Source organism: Lutjanus erythropterus, chromosome 11 (genome assembly GCF_056507025.1).
Source record: "Lutjanus erythropterus isolate fLutEry1 chromosome 11, fLutEry1.hap2, whole genome shotgun sequence".
In the NCBI taxonomy this organism is placed as follows: domain Eukaryota; kingdom Metazoa; phylum Chordata; class Actinopteri; order Lutjaniformes; family Lutjanidae; genus Lutjanus; species Lutjanus erythropterus.
The window spans coordinates 22,535,383-22,557,198 of NC_139327.1; the positions used below are offsets into that span (position 1 = coordinate 22,535,383).

The 21,816-nt window shown below is 39.5% G+C and overlaps 1 protein-coding gene across 1 annotated transcript in view; it reads right to left on the reverse strand.

Moving 5' to 3' along the window:
• Nucleotides 1-21,816, reverse strand: part of LOC146319068 (FRAS1-related extracellular matrix protein 2-like) — a 93,967-nt gene that overhangs the window by 22,737 nt on the left and 49,414 nt on the right. The window contains exons 5-8 of the mRNA XM_084729674.1: nucleotides 15,624-15,749; nucleotides 11,448-11,699; nucleotides 1,051-1,200; nucleotides 706-915 (exon numbers count right to left, since the gene is read on the reverse strand). Of these exons, the coding sequence (XP_084585800.1) occupies nucleotides 706-915; nucleotides 1,051-1,200; nucleotides 11,448-11,699; nucleotides 15,624-15,749 (738 nt within the window). The remainder of the gene's footprint in view (nucleotides 1-705; nucleotides 916-1,050; nucleotides 1,201-11,447; nucleotides 11,700-15,623; nucleotides 15,750-21,816) is intronic.

The window sequence follows — 21,816 nt, forward strand, 5'->3', positions numbered from 1 at the left end:
ATGGCTCCCATGGCTGAATTTAACAAGCAGAACTGATTGTAAAAAGCAGATCAAATAACAAATAGCTGATTACACAGCTGTCACAACAAGCTTTTCCTGACTCATTGAACATCTGTAATGAATGTTGTGAAACTATGAACACACAGTAAAAGAGAAGTGACATATTAATTGTTAAGTTGTGTTTAAAGCAGCTAAATTGAAGTGTACAGAATCTGTCATAACAACAATGTCGTGACATTAGTCCTATTTAAGACTTTGACACTTATAGGGGGAGTTTATATTCATTAATAACAATAAACCTTACTCATATAGCACATCTGACACAAAATATGTAATTAAAATTCAAATTATGCATCGACAGTAAAGAAAAACAACATAGTTAATATGTAGATTGTGTTTTGTACTTGATGTCCCTGAGGCTGCTACTGAGATCACAGAATCCATCTTATTTTGAGATGAGAATTTGATGTAAAGCTCTCCTAAACTATTTCAATTGGATTTTGAAATTCTGGATTTATCTTAGAATTATTTTTTGTAATTAATTAATGATGAATAATTAAAGACTCCTCTGTGGAATATCTGCAAACCATCCGCACCAACAGAAAGACCCTGCATGACACTAGCATGGCTAAAAACAGTAAATACTGAAGGCGTGAAAAGACTCAGCAACTGGATTCTTGGCAAAAGTAAAATAAAATAACTTACAGTCAGATACGGAGTCATTGATGAAGACTGTCGCCTTCCCAGGTTCTCCCAGGATGCCGTTCACTGGCATACGCAGGACAAGCTCAAAGTTCTCAGCCCCCTCCAGTTCCGGTTGACCCAGGTCATCCAGAATGGTGACCCTGAACGTTTGCATGCTGACACCCGGGGCAAAGTCCAGGTTACGACTGATGCCTACATAGTCAATACCGGCTGGACAAAAAGGATAGAGAGTGGGATGAAGGGTCAGAAAAAATGAGAAGATGTTGAGTAAATGTAAAGAATGCTGGCTAAATTAAATTTCTAATCAACCACAACCTACACCTGACTGGATGACTGGGAGTTTACCTTCTGCAGAGACAGGTTCGGCCTTGCGAGAGCGGACGGTGATGGTGCCAGTCTTGGACAAATCAGTTCCTGTCCTCCACACTTTGACCTCCACATATCCATCACTCTCATCCACATGATACTCTACCTCTCCAAAGTAAAACACTGGAGCTGGACAACAAAGAAAGCAAAATGGAAATAATTAAATGGGCAGCATTTGTTCATTCTTTTATAATCTGGTTTGGTCTACACTCTGGGTTTATAATTTCCTTTTTGTTTCAACTTGTGCTCCCTGTGCTTGTTGTTTGTTGATGCAGTTTCAGTGTGTTTGACACCCTGCCATGAATTTCCAGACTGTTTAACATATTCAATCTTTTTTGGAGCTCATATTAATCTGTGCACATTTGGGCACAGGTGGCCTTTTTAGTGCTATGTTAGTGGTTTCGTATTGCTTTGAGGCTCAGTATCAAACTGCTGATTGACACTGTTGTACCTGACAAATTCTGTTTTAAGGGATAGTTTGGATTATTTGAAGTGGGGCTGCATGAGGTACTCATTGATAGTCAGTCTACAGCAATCGACAAATGGAAAGTTAGGAGAAACAGAGAGGAGCACCAGCACAGGAGCTAAGCAATACACTGCTGATGGACGAGGTCTGCAAGAGAAGGTATTTTACCCAACATGTTTAGACTATTTTCTCTGCTTTACTTTGCCACCAGACAGCCTTGTCTGACAGGAAATCACTGTTATATAAGCTAAATATTCCTCTCAACAAACCAAACAAACTCCACAGGCAAAATCAGTGATTTTACCTCACAGAGGGGTCTAACACTGCCTTTTGTTTTGTTTGTTTGTCCGTGTTATAATGTGACTTCAGTAAATCCAAACTATCCTTTTAAAACACAAAAGTCACACAATAACACAAACTAACAAATGAGGGCAACAGTAGACCAGCACCTCCTGTGCTCTGTGTGCTAAAATTTCTGATTTCATCTGTGGAGTTTGGATGCTTTATACAAAGCAATATTTGGCTCATATAATGATGATTTCCTGTCAGAAAAACAGTCTAACAGTGTAACAGTCAAGTAAAGCAGTGAAAATATTCTAAATATAGTGCACTTTTTTTTCAGGAAGACTTTTTTTAAGTGGCTAAAATATAATTTCTTGCTGACCCTGTCCACAGCAGTGCATTGCTTAGCTTCCCTGCTGGTACTCCCCTCTGCTTCTCCAAACTGGGGGCTTGTCCAGCAGCCTCTCCTGTAGGTAACACAGTGACGATTGATAAGTACCTCATACATCCCCACTTCAAGTAGTCTAAAATATCCTTCAACCTCATATGACCCACCTTTGCAGCAAGGTTAATATATTTGCAACTTTGTGACATTACTTTTTTATTTAGTGTTTGTTTTACTTGTCTTCTGCCCTTATGGACGCACCTGTGGTAACATTAGACCTGTCAGCAGCCACCCGCGCTCTGACATGATTCATTTGTAAAGCCAGCAGCTGGACACAGAGGTCAAACAGCGACAGCCCATTAGTCTGAAGTTAAACTGCAGGGAGGCGTGACCTTTCAACCTCTCCTGGCCTTTCATCCCACCTCATTGTTTCCATTCTTCTGACAGAAACCACCACTAAGTACTTTCAACCAAAAAAGGATGCAGTTAACGCTGGAAAAACAAGGACCGTGCGTGTGTGTGTGTGTGTGTGTCTGTTTCTCTGAATGTGGCGTAGTGAGATGGTGAGACAGAGAGACAGAGAGAGGCCCCCTAGACTGCTCAAAGGCTTGTTTGAACTGGCATTGTTTCCTGAGGCAGCAAAGTGGAGGCAGTCCAATGTGTATTTGACAGCTTCATCTCTCACAAACCCCCCTGTGAAGTCCAAAAAAACTGACAGAATAAAAGTTCTTCTGTCTCCGTTTTAAGATGCCACTCTCTCTCACGCTTGGCTCCTTTCTTATATTCTGGCATATAATCCAAAAATAGCGTGCGTATTATCATTTTTTTGTGTCATGATCAAACACTTCCAGCAGTCCAGAGATATTTTTTTCCTGGATATTTCTTTACTGATATATATACACTTTCATAATTTATTTATATACTTAAACTGGGCCAGATAACAAAAGCTAAGAATAGTATACATAACCAAGGGAATGAAAGAAAATTTACTGCAGTTACATTTTTACTCTCAACTTGACAGAATAACTGGCAGCCCAGGGCAATAATAGCCAGCGAGTATCACAGATCAAGTGCAGCCTGCGTCCTCTCACTCCTTCTGAAGACTTCTTTCCTCAATGCATTTATGTGTCTTTCTTGCGTATGGTTTCCTCCTACACACTCACCTAACAGACGTAGTGCTGGTTTGTAATGCAAATAGAATTTGTGTATTTGCACAGTGGCAGTGTAAAATGGAAAATTACAGATTGTGGAGGTGGGAAAAACACACGGATAAAGACTTTTAACAAATACTGTGAGCTAGAGCAGAGCAGGAGCTGGTAAGTGTGTTTTTTGGATTATTGTGTTATTAAATGCCTGGTACCACTTTACAATAAGACAGTCCTTATATTTTTTGTATAATTAGGTTATTAATTAGGTTGTCAGTACTTGAAAATGATTAATAACAACTATAAATAAGTTGATGTGGGCTCACTATTTGACAAGATCGAGTTACTGCTTACTGCTAATTAATGTTGCTAGTGAGTTACTAGCATTTATAACTGTCAAGAGGGAGCTTTATTCACCATATTCACATTTTTCCTTTGAAGTCACCCTCACTAACGCAGGCTGTCTGATGAATTCTGATCATTTCACTGTTTCCTGAATGATCAGCAACTTAAAAGACAATCAATAGTGGAATTCTGGAGGGACATCAGGCCATATTTCAAGCTAAAACAACGTATTAACTAAAGATAGCGTCCAGGCACTTCTGACATTACCTAGAAAATAGAAAAGGTGCAAATTAATGCTGAAATATCAATGGACACATATATTTAAGCCTGGAAGTAAAACACACTGGATCAAGCTTGCAATGTGATGTGACCTGGTTGTCTTGCTGTCTCCTGGCCATGTTCATACAGATAACATCCGACACAAAAGTGTGTTACAGGGTGTTGCAGGCAGTGTGTGTTTTCTGTTTTAATTATGTGAGTAACATTACCTTGGAAGTGTTTGACTGCTAATGTTAACTGTTGTCTCACAGTAGCAAATGGGTTGTCAAATATGTGGTTTAAGCTTGAAATATGGCTCAAAGTCCATCCTCATTTTCATAACCATTGTCTTTTCAGTTGCTGATCTATCTGGAGGCGACAAAATAATTTAACACAACTTGCAACCTGGAACACAGCAGTACGACATTTGAGCTTCCCACCCTGAGTTTGATGTGACAGGAAAATGGCTGCCGTGGCAATATTGTGAACTGTCAAGTGTAAAATATATCACCATTTATTAATGATGTACTGCCATTTATAACTGGCATAAGGTAGACTTATTATTAAGAATAAAATGATGCACGCTGTTCAAGGTTTTAATGGTTAAGATTAGCAAATGATGGTTAAGCATAATAATTTTTAACAAATATGTGATGAAGCTGACAAGTATGAATGCCTCTAATGGAGAAGACAAAGTAATCTGCATAAGCAATGGAGATCTGAGGCTTAACAGTACAGATAAATGTGGGCTCACTATTTGGCAAGCAACAGTGATCTGTTGCCCTTTTCATCAAATGTGTTGTAATCACTTATTCATGATTTACAAAGTGTTTACAACCTAACTGATAACTTAATTATAACGATTTACATGTAATTTATAAGGGTAAGCCTACTAAAGCACCAAATGGCTTAATTATAGTAGAGGAAATATGAACTATGTCTGTAAACACTATGTAAGCTGTCTGGCACACATTCCTTTTATGCTCAGGGAGAAAACTTCTGCTTGAGTGCTAATATACATGTCTGCTTTCACACATGTCCCGACTGCGCCCGGGGATGACAAATTCTTGACACCACAAGAGGGAGTTGAGTGATGACTGATGAGTGAGAACTGCATCCTCTCTCCCCCTCTCAGGGGCCACGCCTGTGGCTTAGCACTCTGAAGCGTGTGTGAGGTCTGTGGAAGGTGTAAAGCCAAATTGTGATAATTACTATGTGTGGGTGTCTGTAGCCATTTGTGTGTCACTGCACCTTTAAATACAGTTTGTAGAGCATTCTCAGCTGTCCTCTGAAGGAGAGGGGCCCCTGCTTTTGGAAAGAGGTGATCAATAAGATCTTTTAAGAATTTCTGTAAATATTGTACTGGAACGTAAGGTGTTGTTCTTTATGTTATAAATTTCTCACTGGTGTCTGGCATTAACATTCATACATGTAAGCGATTATGCAGTGATTAAGAAGGAAAATACGTCTTTAAAGACCGTTTTCTGAAAGGTTTTTTTCTCACTCTGAGCCAGAAATCTCCACTTCATTAGCACATTTTATTCCTATCTATATTCTGAAAGGGTTTGTTCATATATCATTCATAACCTGATTTATATAACAATTTATTCCTAAAAACATGGCAAAATTTGATTTATTTTACGGTGGTCGACAGTATTTTGTGATTTACAGAGTGATGAAAAAAGAGATATCCAATATTCCTTCAGTAAAAACCTTAAAATCAAATTTGTCAACTTGAAGATGTGACTTTGGAAAACTGTGATGACCATTTTTCACATTTTTAAAAATCATTTTACAGATTCAAGAATTAATTGTGAAAATAATCGGCAGTTTATTGTCAAGATCTAAGCATTAATCAGTGATGAAAATAGTTAGTTAGTCATTAGTTGCCTAAATTAGATAATGCCTATGCATATTTATAAGTTAAAATTTTACCCTCTTCATCTGTAGTGTCTTCACAGGGCCCTAAAGGTAAGATGGGGATACATGGGTAAAAAGTGTGCATTTTCTGCCCCCTTTATTGGATTGGTAAATGATTCACTACATTAAATGCATACTGGTGACCAGTAACATTTCTTTCTATACTGTTTTAAATTTAATTGTTTTGCTATATGTGGCAGGAGGCAACATAAAGCAAGAAAATTAATGAATTGGTAGAGAAGGGACACAGTCTGTTGCTTTATGCTAATTGAGGGTATGTGGTGGAAGATACTATGACTGTAAAAACATTTAGAATTTAAATAATTTACTTTTTAAGCATGGAGTGTGTTTCCATATAATGTCAACAGGTGAAACAAAAGTCCACTCGAGTCTACCTCAAAAACCCCCACTTTTTATCTACAGTGAGGACATGATGTACGAACGAGCGATGAGTGAGCAGTTCTGCTGCTTCATTCGGGAGTGTGACCAAGAGTGAGGCTGCCCTAATGTTGAAATGAAGGAGTGGGTTTCCAAGAAATACTCTGAGCTAATCTACAATTCTACAAACTCAGCTGTGGCCATATGCACCCGCCTGTGAGAGGCTGAGCGTCCTCTCTCCTTGGCAGGGTACGAGAAGATGACAACACTCACTTTGAGTCAGACTGTGCAGCCATGCGGAGCACAACACTCAGGGAGACAGGTACTGTAGAGTTTAATCTGATAAAGCACTAAATCTAGCAGACACCCCTGGGTCCTTTTTTTTTCAGCTAAAGTGAGAGAAAGTGTGTGTGTGCGTGTGTGTGTGTGAGAGAGAGAGAGAGCGAGAAAGAGAGAGAGATAGTAGTGGAGAAATAGATGGAAAGAGAAAAGCAGACTGAACTTGACTTTGACCTGGGGGAAGGAAAAATAAGGCTAGAGAGCACTAGCAGTCACACAAGTGCTTTTCTCACCACTTACTTTTGATGCAGAATTCGAGGTCCAATCTTAACACACATAAACATGACAGCCACACACAGAAGTGCACACAACTCTTGTTTCACTATTTTCCTTAGCGAGTTGAGTTGCTGCTAAAGTGAAGGAGGGTGCAGTTTGACTGTCTGGGTGCAGGTATTAGAGCTCTGTAAGAAGGTGCTTTATCCTCCAGGAGGCTAAGAATGAGAATGGTCGAATTGTTGGACTTTTTGAGCTATTTTGCTTCAATAACACAAAGCAAACAACATTCTTCTTTCAAAGTACTGGAAAGAAAAATATACAAAATACACATTTGAGTATTTCTTTTAGTCCACTTAGTCTTTTTGCAGAAATCCATGTAGATTTCCACCAAAAGTTAGCATTAGATAATTCCTTGTTAGCATACTTAAACATATAATTCAGAAAAACCTTTAATCCCAAAAATAGTCTTTATGCCAGCAATCAGATGGGGGAGGTTTCACTATGATATCACCTGCAGTGCCTTTAAAAAACTGGAATTTTACCATACATATCTTCAAAAGCCATTTTCATTTTATTGTTATTTATGTTCTAAGGGTCACATTGATTTTCTTTATTGCTGTTAACAATATTTTCTGATTTATGAGCTGATAAAAAAATATCCAATATAGCTTCATTGAATGTTTAGATTTCTGTCCTAGAAATGTATGCAAATTAGCACATGTTCTGCCTCATTTACATATTTACAAATATAATTTCAGAAAACTTGTACTGCACAAATCAATTGTCTTAATGTAGGATATCAACTTTGAATGTTTTATGGTGATATCTACTGTATTATACAGTTTTTACACCCAAATTAGTCTGTATATGCAGACTTTTTTAAATGCAGCAAAACTAAAAAAAAAATAGGCAACTGACCCTTTTCCCCATTGTCAATAGACCCATTTGTCTTTCCGTTTTTTTTTTTCCAAAGTGCACCAAGACCAGGCTCGTGTGTGCAGGAGAGCAGAGAGAAACAGGTATTTATACCTATATATATAAGTTTTTGTGTCTTCCGCTCTCAGTTCTTTGTAGAACTGATTCTGACCTCCATGGGGCCATAAGCAAAATTCTGTTAACTGGCCCTTCTAACTGACCATAGAGCCATGTAAACCATTTCCCACAGAGTCCCATCTGACACCCTGGTGCTCCCATTACAGTCCTCCCTCCTTTAAAACAGTTTGCTCCATCTGTCTGTCAAAAAATAAGCAGACTTTTACTGTGTCCGTAAGCACAACACAGACAGACAGACTGCCCAGTACATCGAACATTAGACAGACAGAGGGAGGAAAATCTGCACTGCAATCTACCAAATCAACTTAATGTTACTGTGAATGAATGATATCAAGCTTGTTACCTGATTAGTGATCACACTGTTCAGTCTCAGGATGTTACTTTATCTTTAGTTCTGCTTCATTCTCTCATTAAAGTTGTAAACATTGACACCTGCTTTGAGGGGGAGGTGGTGCCCTTGTGTGCTTCGTGGGGCTCTACACAACTTGTGTAGGCTCTGGTTCTTTAGTAGCTTCTAATCTGAATCTTTGTGTTTTGAAGTTTAGTATATCTTCTCTGTCGTTGTTTGTACTTTCAGGTATCTACTTTATTTTACTGTTTGAGTCATGTTAAATTTCTGCTAATGAAAACTCAACATGCCTCACAGCAAGAAGGTCCTGAGTTCGATCCCCCGGCTTGCTGGGGCAGGGCCTTTCTGTGCAGAGTTTGCATGTTCTCCCCGGGTCTGCGGGGTTCTCCGGGTTCTCTGGCTTCCTCCCACAGTCCAAAGACATGCATGTTAGGTTAATTGGTGACTCTAAATTGCCCGTAGGTGTGAATGTGAGTGTGAGTGGTTGTCTGTCTCTATGTGTCAGCCCTGCGATGAACTGGTGACTTGTCCTGGGTGATCCCCGCCTCTCGCCCAATGTCAGCTGGGATAGGCTCCAGCAGCCTGCGACCCTTACGGAATAAGCGGTTACAGAAAATGAATGAATGAATGAATGAAAACTCAACATTGCACTGATTGCACCCTTTTTCTGTGCAGCCAAAAGCCAGATGTTAGTGTGTTTGTTTGTCGGGGGCTTTAGTATGACAAAGAGCGTTGTAACTCTTGTTGTGCTATTCTCCTGCTCTGCGAGTTGAGTTAGTGCTAAAGTGAAGGAGGCTGCAGTTTGACTGCCTGGGTGTAGGTATTAGAGCTCTGTCAGACAGTGTTTTATCCTCCGGGAGACTAAAAATGACACATCATCTCTCACTGGAGTTGGGCTTTCAGAAACGCATTTCCATCCCTTTGAACTCTGCACCACGAGTGAAGTCTTCTGACAATTTACTAACAATCAGACAGTGTGTCATGTTTCTTGTTAACTAGCCCCCAGATGCCTCCACACACACACACAAGCATATACGCACACACACATTCAATTTGGCACAATTGTTTGTATCCTTAAATGAGTTCTCAGTTGTAAGTTGTCATTGTTTTATTTATCCCAGTCTGCAGTTTGGCAATGGCTTGACAACTCCTCTATGACACTATTCTTTCTGATATAAAGAATTTATGACAAAATGAAAGAGCCACTAAAAAGCAAGATTGAGTATCTTCTAAGAGGAAAATTTCAGTGAGCAAATTCTTCTTTTTTTTAATTTAACTTGGAGACACAACCTGGTCCACATAGGCTTGGACAAAAATATGAGCTATCTGCAATTAGCTGAAGACCTTCTGGGCAAAACTAGTCAGGGTTTTAAACAACATGCCTGATTAAATAAAGGCTTTTAAAATAACTCATCTCCTTCCTCTGCCTAAGACGGCCTGAAAACTTTTTTCTCTTCTTTTCTGTAGAGTTATTTTGGCGCTCATTTCCCACGAAAGAATACGACGAATAATGAAGTAAATTCCTACTTAACAAGGTGAGTAGAAATAGAAGGAATGAAAAAATAACATCCATCTGGAGCATTGTATCCTCTGAAAATAAGTAATTTACACTCAACTGCAACAGATGTAGGTCAATTAGATCTTATTTATTTGTTGATATCTTCTTCAGAACTCAAATTAAAGGGATTATTTGAAATGGAGTTGCATAAGGTACTTGATAGAAAGTGTGTTACCTACAGTAAATGGCAGCCAGCATGTTACCAGTTTGGGGAGGAGAACCAGCACAGAAGCTAAGCAATGAACTGCTGTGGACATGGTCAGCAGCAAAAGGTATTTTAGCCACTTCAAAAAGGTCTACCTAAAAAAAGCTGCGTCAGTTTAAGTGTACACTATATTTAGTATATTTTCAACGCTTAATCTTACCATCAGACAGCCTTTTCTGGCAAGAAACCACCGTTATACTGTATAAGACAAATATTGCTCTGTCCAAAGGAACCAGACTCCATAGACAAAATCAGTCATTTTACTTCACAGACAACAGAAGTTGCTGATCTACTGCTGCCTCAATCTGTTAGTTTGTGTTATTGTGTGACTTTGGTGAAAGTGATATGTGGCTTATGTAACAACAGTCTCCTATCAGAGAAGGCTGTTTGATGGCAAGGTAAAGTGGTGAAAATATTTTAAATATTGCGTACGTAATGTATTTGTTGCTGACAATTAACACTACACACGTGAACATAAACATGTGGTTAAACAGCATGTATACCTTCTGCCTTAAAGTTTTACTCTGACAGGAAATCAGAATGTATTTTACAGTTTGCATTTCAACAGTTTGACACCAGACGGGTGATTGAGTTTATAAGCTTGTACAATGAGAAACAACATGTAAACAAGAACAGGAGAGACTTCCTTGACACTATCCATATGTCACTGATTACATGAAGTGACATTGCTGGTATTTGAATCAAATTTATTATACTAGCGCTCTCTTGTCTGTAGGAGAAAAAGTGACTTTTACTGTAACAAGCTATAGCATGGCATTTAACAAAGAAGCCTGCATGGAGACATTCAGTCTCTCACAGTAAGTCGATACGATGTAAAGTAAATCAATGCAGAATAGTGAGATGTTAGTGAGGGCCTGTAGATTGAAATAGGTATTTCCCAGCAGGCTTGTCCTTCCCCAGATAAATCCTCTTCACTTTTCTCTGCCTTTCAGAAGATGTAATCTACTTTGTCCACACGATGTAGTAACAGGATGAAAGCAGACCAGGGACATGTGTGATAATGTAGTCCCGCTGGACTCCCGTGTGAGTCTCAATAGTAATTAAAACCTGTTTGAATGACAGCAAGACGGGGGTTTGATTGCAGCTGTCGGCTGCAGGTGAAGGGTCTACGTCAGGGTGTTTCTCTTATCCTGCATGCCTCAACACCCAGTAAGGCTGTAAACAAGCCTAATTAAGAGATCTTCTGTGATATAAAGCCTCGGATGACAATTTAAAATGCCAGCACTGTGACTTCACACCTACACACAGTGTTTACATGTGGCTGTATGTGTTCGTATGCATGTCTTGTTTTACCTGAAAGCCCCACACATCAAGTGGAAATAAATTAAAACTTCTCTACTAACTCAAACCTGTCATCCATGTGATCGAGATAAATCACATTCAAAGGGAAAAGTGTTTATAATGAGAGCTTGATTTTAAAGTTTTTTCTTTAAAATGTATCATAATTATGTCTTACCGTCATCCATATCTTCCAAGATGTTGACTTTGGTGGAGGGGTAGTGCATTCCCAGACGCCCCCCGACAGGCAGTGACAGGGTGACGTTGAAGCTCTCTTCCACCTCGTACAGAGAGTCGTCAATGATCATCACGCGGCAGTGCTTCTCCCTCTCACCCTTGTCGAATCGAATGATGCTTCCGTGCTCCTCTGGACGGGAGATGTAGTCCGAGTAAGACAGGACAGTGGTGGGAATTGTCCCTGTGGCAGTACCTTCAGAGAGAAGAGGTGAGGACAGGTGAAAAACGGAGGATATCCCACATTTAAAACATCTAAATCAGAGGTTCTCAAACCTATTACTCAAGGGTCCATATCTGATTTTGGTCCAGAGCAATTGGCAATAACAAAATGACACTAAAAGCAACATATATTCAACAGACAATAAATTAATGTCACATGATGGGTAGGTCTGTGTATTGTGTATATAAGCATGGTCAAATGCAGCTTTTTTAATATCTAATCTTTACGTACCTTGATGAGCCCTGCACGCACAAAACTGACGCTGGTGGGGCACCGACAGCATCTTAGCATGAAGTGTATGGCCACTGACCAAGCTGCTGTATTGTACAAGTTGGAAGCAAGAACCTGTTGTCTATAAACATTATCTGGATGGTTATTTTAGATTATAGATGGTTATTATTAAGCTGATTTTTATAATACTTTACAACTGCTTAATAAATGGTTTATGAGCATTATTTGAATGTTTGGTAACAGCAAGATAACTATTACCTTAAGTCTAATTGACTATAAATTTACCATTTATTAATCATGGTTATTTTAAGGTGTTACATTCTTTACAATATAACTCCCTTTCAGATTAATGAAATTCAGACTGTTAAAGTTACCATAATGTTTTGTGAAAGTTTGACCTTTAATTACAGCAAGACCATTATGTGAGACACAAATTCATTTTAATGCCAGAACACAATGGGAACAGACCACCCCCACAGGTCTTCTCATAATCAAACCTGTGGTGTTGCCACTACAGACATTTGACATTTAACAACAGTGACTTCATTAAGCTAATCAGTGTATGCATTATTATATGAAAACCTATTTCATGGCATTTTACTACACGAGGATAACAGAGTACGTCGTCCTCACCAGCTCCAAATAACTGAAAGTCATCAGAATGATCTGATGCGGTTGTGGTGGTTGTATGGAAGCACAATAAACGGCTGTGAAACTTGGAAAAGGCACTGGCTAACAGCTAATTGTGATGCCACTAAGCTTATGTTGCTACTTTTTATATGCGAAAATGCAAATATGGTGTGAAACACATCTCTTCCACTGCGTTGGCTGCATTTTAAACAGACTTCACTGGCACAGGAAAGGTGCGGCGGGTGCACCTAACACTCCACCATATGCATCGAAATATATTAACATTACATTATCAGGTCGCTTGCATTAACATCATGTCATCAGGTCACTTCATATAAATATCTTGGCATCCACACTTACAGCTCGCTCACATGGCGTGTGCATGTTGAAGACCTTTGTTCAGGATGGAGGAGGAGCATGTTTGAGGAGGCTTAGACTTTATGGTGTCAGTTTTAAACTCAATTTGGCATGGTAATCTGTCAGCACAGTTAAAGCTCACACATCTTTACACATCAAATGGCCATACCAACCACAGAGAAAAACACATCACTATCTTCAGGCTTTATGTGAGAGATCTGTGCTCAAGAAGGCACAGAATATTCTAAATGACCCAACACACAATCTGCACCCAGTAGTTTTAGTGTTGCCTTCAGGGCGAATTCATTTATCTCACCCTCCACCAAAATACTAAATATCAAAAAATAACTTCATATTATGATCTTTACACAGGGACTGAGATACTGTGATCCGATTATTTATTATCTGCTTTGATTATGCATAGTTTTTATAATTTTTGACTATTGTGTTTTATTACCGTCTCATTTTAAAGAAAAACTGTCGCACAACCAACACGTGTGAATTTAAGCACCTTTATGCAAGAGTGTATGCAGACGTGTAGGGCTATTTATGTATTGGAGCAAACTTATGATGTGTGTGTGCTTGCTTATTCTTAAAATGTGTCTCATGTGGTGGCAAGAATTAGTCACATGATCTAATGTTTGACTGCATCCTATTGAGAATAATATGTAGCAGTCAGTCCACATGAATGTTTACTGTCTCTCTGCTGCACACTTTTCTAATCAATTAAATCTCCATATCTTTGAACCATTTGTTTTTATCGGTTCCCTTAAGTCTCACTTAAACCATGAGGGGCCCTGGGCACGTTAGCAGCACGCAAAATGCTTACTGCCCATAGGAAAAAAAAGTAGACAAAATACGCCTCTCACTGCAAAACATACATGATCCATAGGCTTTAGTAATGAGTCGATCTTCAAGCATAAAAAAGCAGATTATGCAAACCATGAATATTTCATTTCCTAACTTGAAGGAGAACTGTTGTTCTGGTGTGCTCCAGTAAGCACTACATGTATATGTGTATGTATGTATGAGCTATGTTTTATGCATACATGCGATGTTGTTGGTAAGTATGTTATGTTATGCAGCAGCTTGGAGTAAACAAATTTTCCTTCAGGACAATAAAGTATTTACCTCAGTATTACCTTACATCAGTGTTCCTCAAACTTTTAATGACATGTACTACCTCAGAAAATACTCAACTCTCCAAGTACCACCTCACTTTTTTGTGCTGTTTGGTGGTAGCAGTTTCAATATAGCTGCTCAAAATATTCTCCACCTGATCTGCTCTTCTCTCTGTCATTGTTCCTGTTTGGAGCCATGATTGCACTGTAGTATGAGCCTGTAGCATGAGCCTGCTACATGCATGATCTTGACTATGTAGCAGGTTCATATTGAGACAAAAATAGAAGACAGAAACTTATTTTAACTTACATTTCACCAGTTATCTCATATTTGGTGTGTTTTCATTGGAGATTTTGCAGCATTTTAATATATATTTTTGAAATTATTTATTTCATTTTAAGAAAATATTTCTGACATACCACGGTTTGAGAATCTGTGCTTTACATTATCCAGCAAGCAATCTAAATGGTCAACTAAGTGTGCTAAAATTAGCATGACAGCACACCGTCACTAAAATTTTACTCTGCCCACAGGTGGGCAGGCATTTTTAGAATGTTTTTATTCATGAAAATAATTCACAAACCACAGTGGGGTTTTATAAATTGACCTCCTGTAAGGATATTTCTTGCTGTGAACATATTATAGAATAATGAAATCAATTTCTTGCTGTTAGATTGCTGCTGCACCGCCCCTTTAATACAGGTCCAGCTTCCTTTGTGTGCAACAGCTGGAGAGCAAAGGCTGCTGTGACTGAAGTGAACATCTTGTTTTTGAAAGGCCAAATGCCAGCAAATATGGAATATAGGAATTTTGTCTGAGTTTTGAACCTTTTTGCAATACATTTAGACTTTTGGACTTGACAGTGCTCTGGTGTTATTGGAAATGTATGCCTCACACAGAAACTCTGTTCTGCATCCTCGATAAGCTGAGCGGAGTCTGTGACTGACAGGTGCTATTAAATTAAAAATACATGTGAAGTTCACAGACACAGGAGATATATCCGTCCCTATAAAATGTGCTTTTTTCAGCACATATCTTACAGTTACAGTCATGATGAACTACCAAAGCAGTTTTGTGTTTGTATCGGTGGCATTTTTTCAGTTTTGGAAATCCCATGATCTCTAGAAAGCATTAACGTTATCTCAAGTCGGCTGACTGACACAACTGATTGTTTTCCAGTTATTAGTCTGACCCCATGTGTGTTCAGGGAAATGGGGAGAACACCAGCAAAAAAAGTTTTTATTTAGTTTGAATGCTAATTGCCGCCAACATGAATACATTTATATATTTTGTTTTGTTGGTAACTTGTTGTATAATCACAAGTTAAATGTAAATTTGAGTTTTTACTTTTGTCTCATGCTGTCATGATTTGTTTGCATATCCTGAGCAACACAAAAAAACACCTGAATTATCAACGTGAATACAGTAAATGTGGTGAAAAGTTATAAATCATTCAAAATACTAACGTCAATGCTCATGTACTCAGCGAGGTGGCGGCAGGCAGCAGGTGCACTGAGGGTAAACGGGTTAGATGAGGTGAAAAAGGCTAGTCCATACCCTGCTGTGTGTAGCAGACCACCATGAGCTCCTCACTGATGTCTCCACTGCGGTGCACCGGGATGAAAAGCTCTCCCACATCTTCCTCCACTGAGTGGACCTGTTCAGGGAAGAACACCGTCGACTCTGTATGGAAGAAAGAAGAGAGCAAGCGGAGCGAGTCAGAAGAGGGGAGAAAAAGAAAAGGGTAATGATGTGTATAACAATCTGCAAAAATCCACAGTACATTAGGCCATCAAGGACTGATTCAGGCTTTTGTTCTGGCTCTGCATTAGCGAGCCGCGGCTGACATTTTTTCATTCAGATCTATTGAAGTAGTGGTCCTGCGGTGTGCTTATTCATATTCAAAAATAACTCTCCATCACAGTTTTCGGTTTGATGCAACCAGAGGTGCTCTTCAAAGAGACCCCTCCGGAAGTTTTTCTTACTGCCTGGTGTGTCGCAGACAATTACACATGCAAGCCTCCCAGAGTGAATCAGCTGGGAGTTTCACACATCCACTCCTTCATACACAGGGGGGGTCAGCCGGCCATCCCTCTTATTTTCTTTCTCCACTCATCTCTGTCTATGAGAGCAGTTTGTGATTGAGAGAGCGACTGAGAGCCAGTGAAAGCATCATCTATCAAGGCAGAGAACTTACTCACATTATAGAAACAATAAATGTTGGAGCTATTTTCCACAGACGCACGGGGACCAATAAAAACACTAACAGAGTGGACTGAGCTGCGGCTCGTACCAGATCTTCTTGTGACTTTGGCCCCCCTCCCGCCTCTCCATCTCTTTTTGAGCGAATGAATGATGGGAGCTTCAAGACACTTGTGGCTTTGCTTGTGCAACAAGAGCTCACATTAAAATGGCAGGCGGCGGAGTGTGAAAAATGAGCGAACAAACAGATTTGGATGTTTGATTCAACACCCGGCGTAAAAAGACATCAACACCTGAGATGACTCTCTGGGATGAAGTCATCAACATAAGACAATCTTATGCTCCGTGGGGGGTCAAACATTTCTCTTCTCTCGCGGTAACTCTCCCTAAATCGTTCTCTCTCCTCTCAATCTTCTCCCCTCGCCTCCATTTCTCCTTTCTGTCGCTGCCCACAATCTGTCACTCCCCAGGGGGGTACAGGGACTCATAGCAGGGGATTGGGGTCCACTGCTTACCTATTACACACACATACACACGCACCGCTATACCCCGATTTTTTTCTGCACACCTCCTCTCCTCCTCCCTGTACTTTCACATTTCACCTCACACTTCGCTCTTCTAGTGCCTCTAAATCCACCCAAGATTTAGAAAAGCAAATTTTCAGCCAAGTGGGTCAAGTTCAGCTTCCTAGAGGAAAACATGCAGTCGTCTTAAAACATTCATGGGGGAGGAAAGACAGAAAAAACACATGCTTTTACGGAGGGTGTTAAAATAGTAAATACTTGCACCTGATCTTGCTATTGTCTTGCCAAAAACAAAACAGTAAAAAAAAAAATCTGTTTGGCTTTTATGTTTGTGCCTAGAACATCTCCATTATTGATTAATTTCATGAATATTCTATGGACGCACTTTCTACTCTCCGGTTGTTGTGCTGATAGTTGTGCATCTTATCCATCAACAGCTTGTAAAAGTGGTTATGGCCATAAGCTAAATGCCTAAACTGTAATTGTAAATGTAAAACAAAACAGCCTCTAGAAACCTACAGTATATGGCCCTATCTCAGTCTGGGGTCTGGGGACTCGTGGCGTTCTGTCAGGTGGTCCATGAAAAGTTTTCAGATTGATTCACTTAAATGATCATGATACGAAAACCTACAGGGAGTCACAAAACATTTTGCACGGAGGCTGTGGAAAAAGTGTCCCTCTGGTGCTCTTCAGTTTGAGGATCCAAAGTTTAAATTTGCTGAAGAAATCTGAGGCTCTCAAGAGGACAACAATTTAAAAAGCCTTTATTTGCTCACAGTTTAGCAGTTAAAAACATTCCTACGCATTTCAGCCATTAAGGCCTTCAGCAGAGACTTATATATACATAGATGCCGCATAGACCTTTGGATCTCTTGTCAACATTGCCACCACATTGAACAGGCAGTTTTATCTGGATAAAAACACTATAACGTTTCATCTCTCAACCAATTTCAGTGAGTCTCTTACATACAAGGGTTCATGATCTATGTTTACCTTGTGAGGCAGCTGGATTCGTGAGACCGCAAAATCGCACGAGAATCCATCTTGCAAGGCTTCAAGTTATCTGTTTGTGTCCACACCAAAAAATGGTGTAGCCAATCAGCATCCTAGGAGGGACTGCTGGCAGCTACAGGCGTGGCTGCAGGTTTGACAACAGCAACAAACAGTGGTGTCTCCTGAAGAGGTTAGGGTAGATTCTGCGATCGCATCAGTTTTATCAGAACTGGAGAGTATGTCTTCACTGAAAGAAGAGGAAAGAACGGCACTGAGGACATTTCTTGATGGAAAATATCTTTTCTGTCTTCTCTCGACTGGCTTCGGCATACCAACTGTCTCTGCTGTGTGATCTGATCGGTTGAAGTTACCTGCCAAGTGTTTTTTTAAGTGCCTGCCCATCTCCAAACAGTTTCAAAGGAAGACTTGGTTCTGTGTAACAAACTATCTAGCGTGTCAGGTTAGAACTATGTGGAGTAAGTTAGAAAAAAAAAACTTTTTCCTTACTCCATGTAGATCATAAACCATTAAATATAACACGACTTATTGAAATAAATTTAGAAATAAATGTTAAAGTTCTTATATCCAGAAAAAAACACAGCTCCTCAGTTTCATCTTTTTGTTCACAGGCCTGTCTTGACCTGTTAAATATGGCAGCGACATTGCAAACCAAAACAGTCAATGCAGCATCTATGGATAATATATCTATGGTTATACAGGTTGGTAAATAGTCCCATGATCAGTATGGACCAAGATATAGTCACGTGTTTGGTGTAGACAGGTAAAGTCACATGACCAACTGTTAAGTTTTCAATGCACACAGGCAAAGGCCCCAGACAATCTATAACTCCTATTAAAATCTTTAAATCTTCCTTGTGCTAGTCAGGCACACATCACCCATTAATGGTGGAAAATTTCTTTTGTGTTATTCTTTCACATAGATTTTCTCTGTCAAGTGTGTAAGTGCTAAAAAAAAATCTACACCAAATTATTCCAAGGGACAGACATGAGGGGGTTCCCAGTATATTTTCTATCTTGTAACAGAAAAAAAATCAGAACCTCTTCACTATCTAACTGAACAGATCACAACACAGTGTCACAGTTCAATGCAACAACAACCTCACGGCGTGCAGTCCCTCGTTTGACGTGCCCTACATTAGTCAAGAGATTTTACATCCTAACTGAGACAAAGCTGTGATAATTACATGAGGATGTGCTTGACTGCAGCTGGCCTTGCAAGTGCAGACAAAAAGAAAAAAAATTAAAAGACAGAAAACAGTTCTTCATCATTTAGTGGAATGACCTTGGTGCAAAACGCAGTGGAGTAAAAGCTTGACTGATATATGGCATCCTTGCCGTTGAGGAAGCAAGAAAGATATCACCGACTGAAGCAAGACGCCAGTACTGCTTGCAGCAAACAGTCAAACAGCAGGCTGCCACCTTCATCTTTAGTCAGCACTCTGCATGGATTATATATGAAAGAAAGTCATAAAGTTTTGCAGGAGGAAAGCTAGGCTATCAAACCCTGTAATTAAACAGAGTTTGTGTGTGCTGCAGCATTGAAAGCGGGTGTACCACAGGCGAACACACCACACTCCGTGCTATTAATCAAAGTAGCAACAGGCTAATACAGAAAGATGGTATGCAGGGTTCACATTCTTGCAACTAAAACAAGAAAACAAAGAAGACAATGAAGAAGAGCTCCAGGCAATCGCACAGACAAACTGTCCATGCAACATAGACCAAACTCAGCTTATTATGCTCTCCTTAATTTTGGAACACTTTTGGTCAAAGCTTCTCTCCTCCTCTAAAGCTGTTAGCCTAGCTGACATGTCCTCTGGGGCAGGAATCTCCAGGCTAACTAGAAGAGCAGACAAAGCCAGTTTTCATCATTAGAGAAAGGAGCTGGAGTACAGCTAACGCCACAATCATAGCTACAGCCCATTAGAGTACAGAGTGGCACATCTCTGTCACATTAGACAATCCCGGGAGATGACAGAAAACAAAACAGCCCCTGTCCTCCACACACACCATAATTAACCCACAGGGGAGGATAGATTGAAGAGCGAGAGTGTGCGGGAGAGACAGATCAAGACCTAGTGGTAGAGAGAGAAGACAAATAAGAGAGAGAGAGAGTGATGAGAGCAGCTGTTGTGTGTCACAATAATGGAGGCTTCAGTGTTTCCATCTTTGTTGCACATCTATAATTACATAAAAGTTGCACTGAGCAGGGGGAGTAATGCATGCACAGAACTGAACGTAAAAGCTGCAGAAGAGTAAATCTGGCCTTGATGGAGCAGAGCAGGCAGTTTGTTACACTACTCAATATTCCATTAACATTTCAATTTGCAGGTAAAGACACAAATAAGTAGGAGAGGGGGGAAAAAAGTAAATGGGGGATTACAAACTCTTAAAGAGAGAAAGCAAAATAAAAAAGTTTTGCCTGTGTGCGTACGCGTGAGATACTTTCTGTACTTAACCATTAGGGTTACACCAGTAATCACCACTAAACAGCAAAATCAGTACTCAGTCAGCCCAGTGAGAGCCCTTGATTTGGTCTGATGATAATGGACAAAAACATGACTTTAACCACAGAGAACAGGCATTACCTCACAAATTTTGACAGAAACCCTTTCCACCTCTGCTCTTGCAGCTATTGATATGTTTTCATAGTGACAACGAGCCTCACTTGCAGCTATCAAAAGTTAATACTTTTTGAGACTGTTTTATAAGCAGCAAAGCCACTCACAACATTACTCTCGCAGTCTTTGAGTGCACCAAAGTCCTTTTAAATGTCTGACTTGGCCTTTAACCGCAATTCTCCATAATTTGTTATCCTCTGCTGGTTAGTCCCCTCCTGTTTCTACTGTATCTGTAAACTTTTGGTATGAACTGTGTACATGTGTACATGCTGTACCAAGATCGTCTCTCCACAAGTGTTTCATTAAGCTGATTAATTCAAGTAAGAACAACGAAGGCTCCTCAAGTTTATTCTTTTGTTCATCAAAGTGAAGACTGACCAGAAGTACAAGCTTTCTTCATCCATATCAGACGTACAATACAATACAAGCAGGGGAGAGTTTAAAAATACTGAGATCAGTGGTGTCACAATTTCCTTATTTAATTACATAGATATCCCGCTTTTTATCTTTAACATCCTCTAACATATAACATCACTATGTCTGTTCATAATTATCTTAGCAAATACTTTATAGTCAGTATTCATAATAGTAAGATGTCTGTAATCATCTATATTAGATTCATCACCTTTTTTATACAAAATGCAAAGAACACCTTCATAAGAAGAAACCCCCACACAGCCACTGTGCAGACTTTAATTACAGAAGGAAGTGAGCACGTTTATGACATCATCAATATATAATTGATAAAACTCTGTGGGCAGGCCATCCAGACCCTGGCTTTTACCAACTTTTAGCTGTCTGATGGCCTGAACTACCTCGTCTTTTCTTTTCTCACCGATCTGTGAAGTAAAACTTGACAAGTTGTATGCAGCGATAATCCCCCCAATTTCTCACAGCATGTCTTCTTGTCTGTTGTCCATGCAAAGGCTTCAGTGCTGTCCAAAATCAACCAGCCAGTGTGTTTTACATGAGACATGGAGTTAGATGCAGTATAGTGCACGTGTAAAAACGAAATTCTTCCTTAGATGCATAAGTGGATCGAAATGACCTAGTGGGTTTGTTTTCTTGGAATATCTTTGTAATGAAGTTTCACTTAAAAGCTAAGTTTATGTTTATCACTGCCAACATTTATACTGATTAATGCCAATTTGGTAGTCAAAAATATTAATATAGGAGTGCTATAGTGATATTTAAGTGATATTTAGATAATTTTGTTTTGTTAATCAATGACAACATTTATGGATGGATAATGGATAATAGATTAGTGCCAATTTATGTTGCCTTGTATACACATATACAAACATAGTAATGTTTACTTAAACTATTCTTTTAGGAAGCAAAGAAGTGAGAAACACTTCTGAAAAATACTTTCCACCACCTGAATCTCTT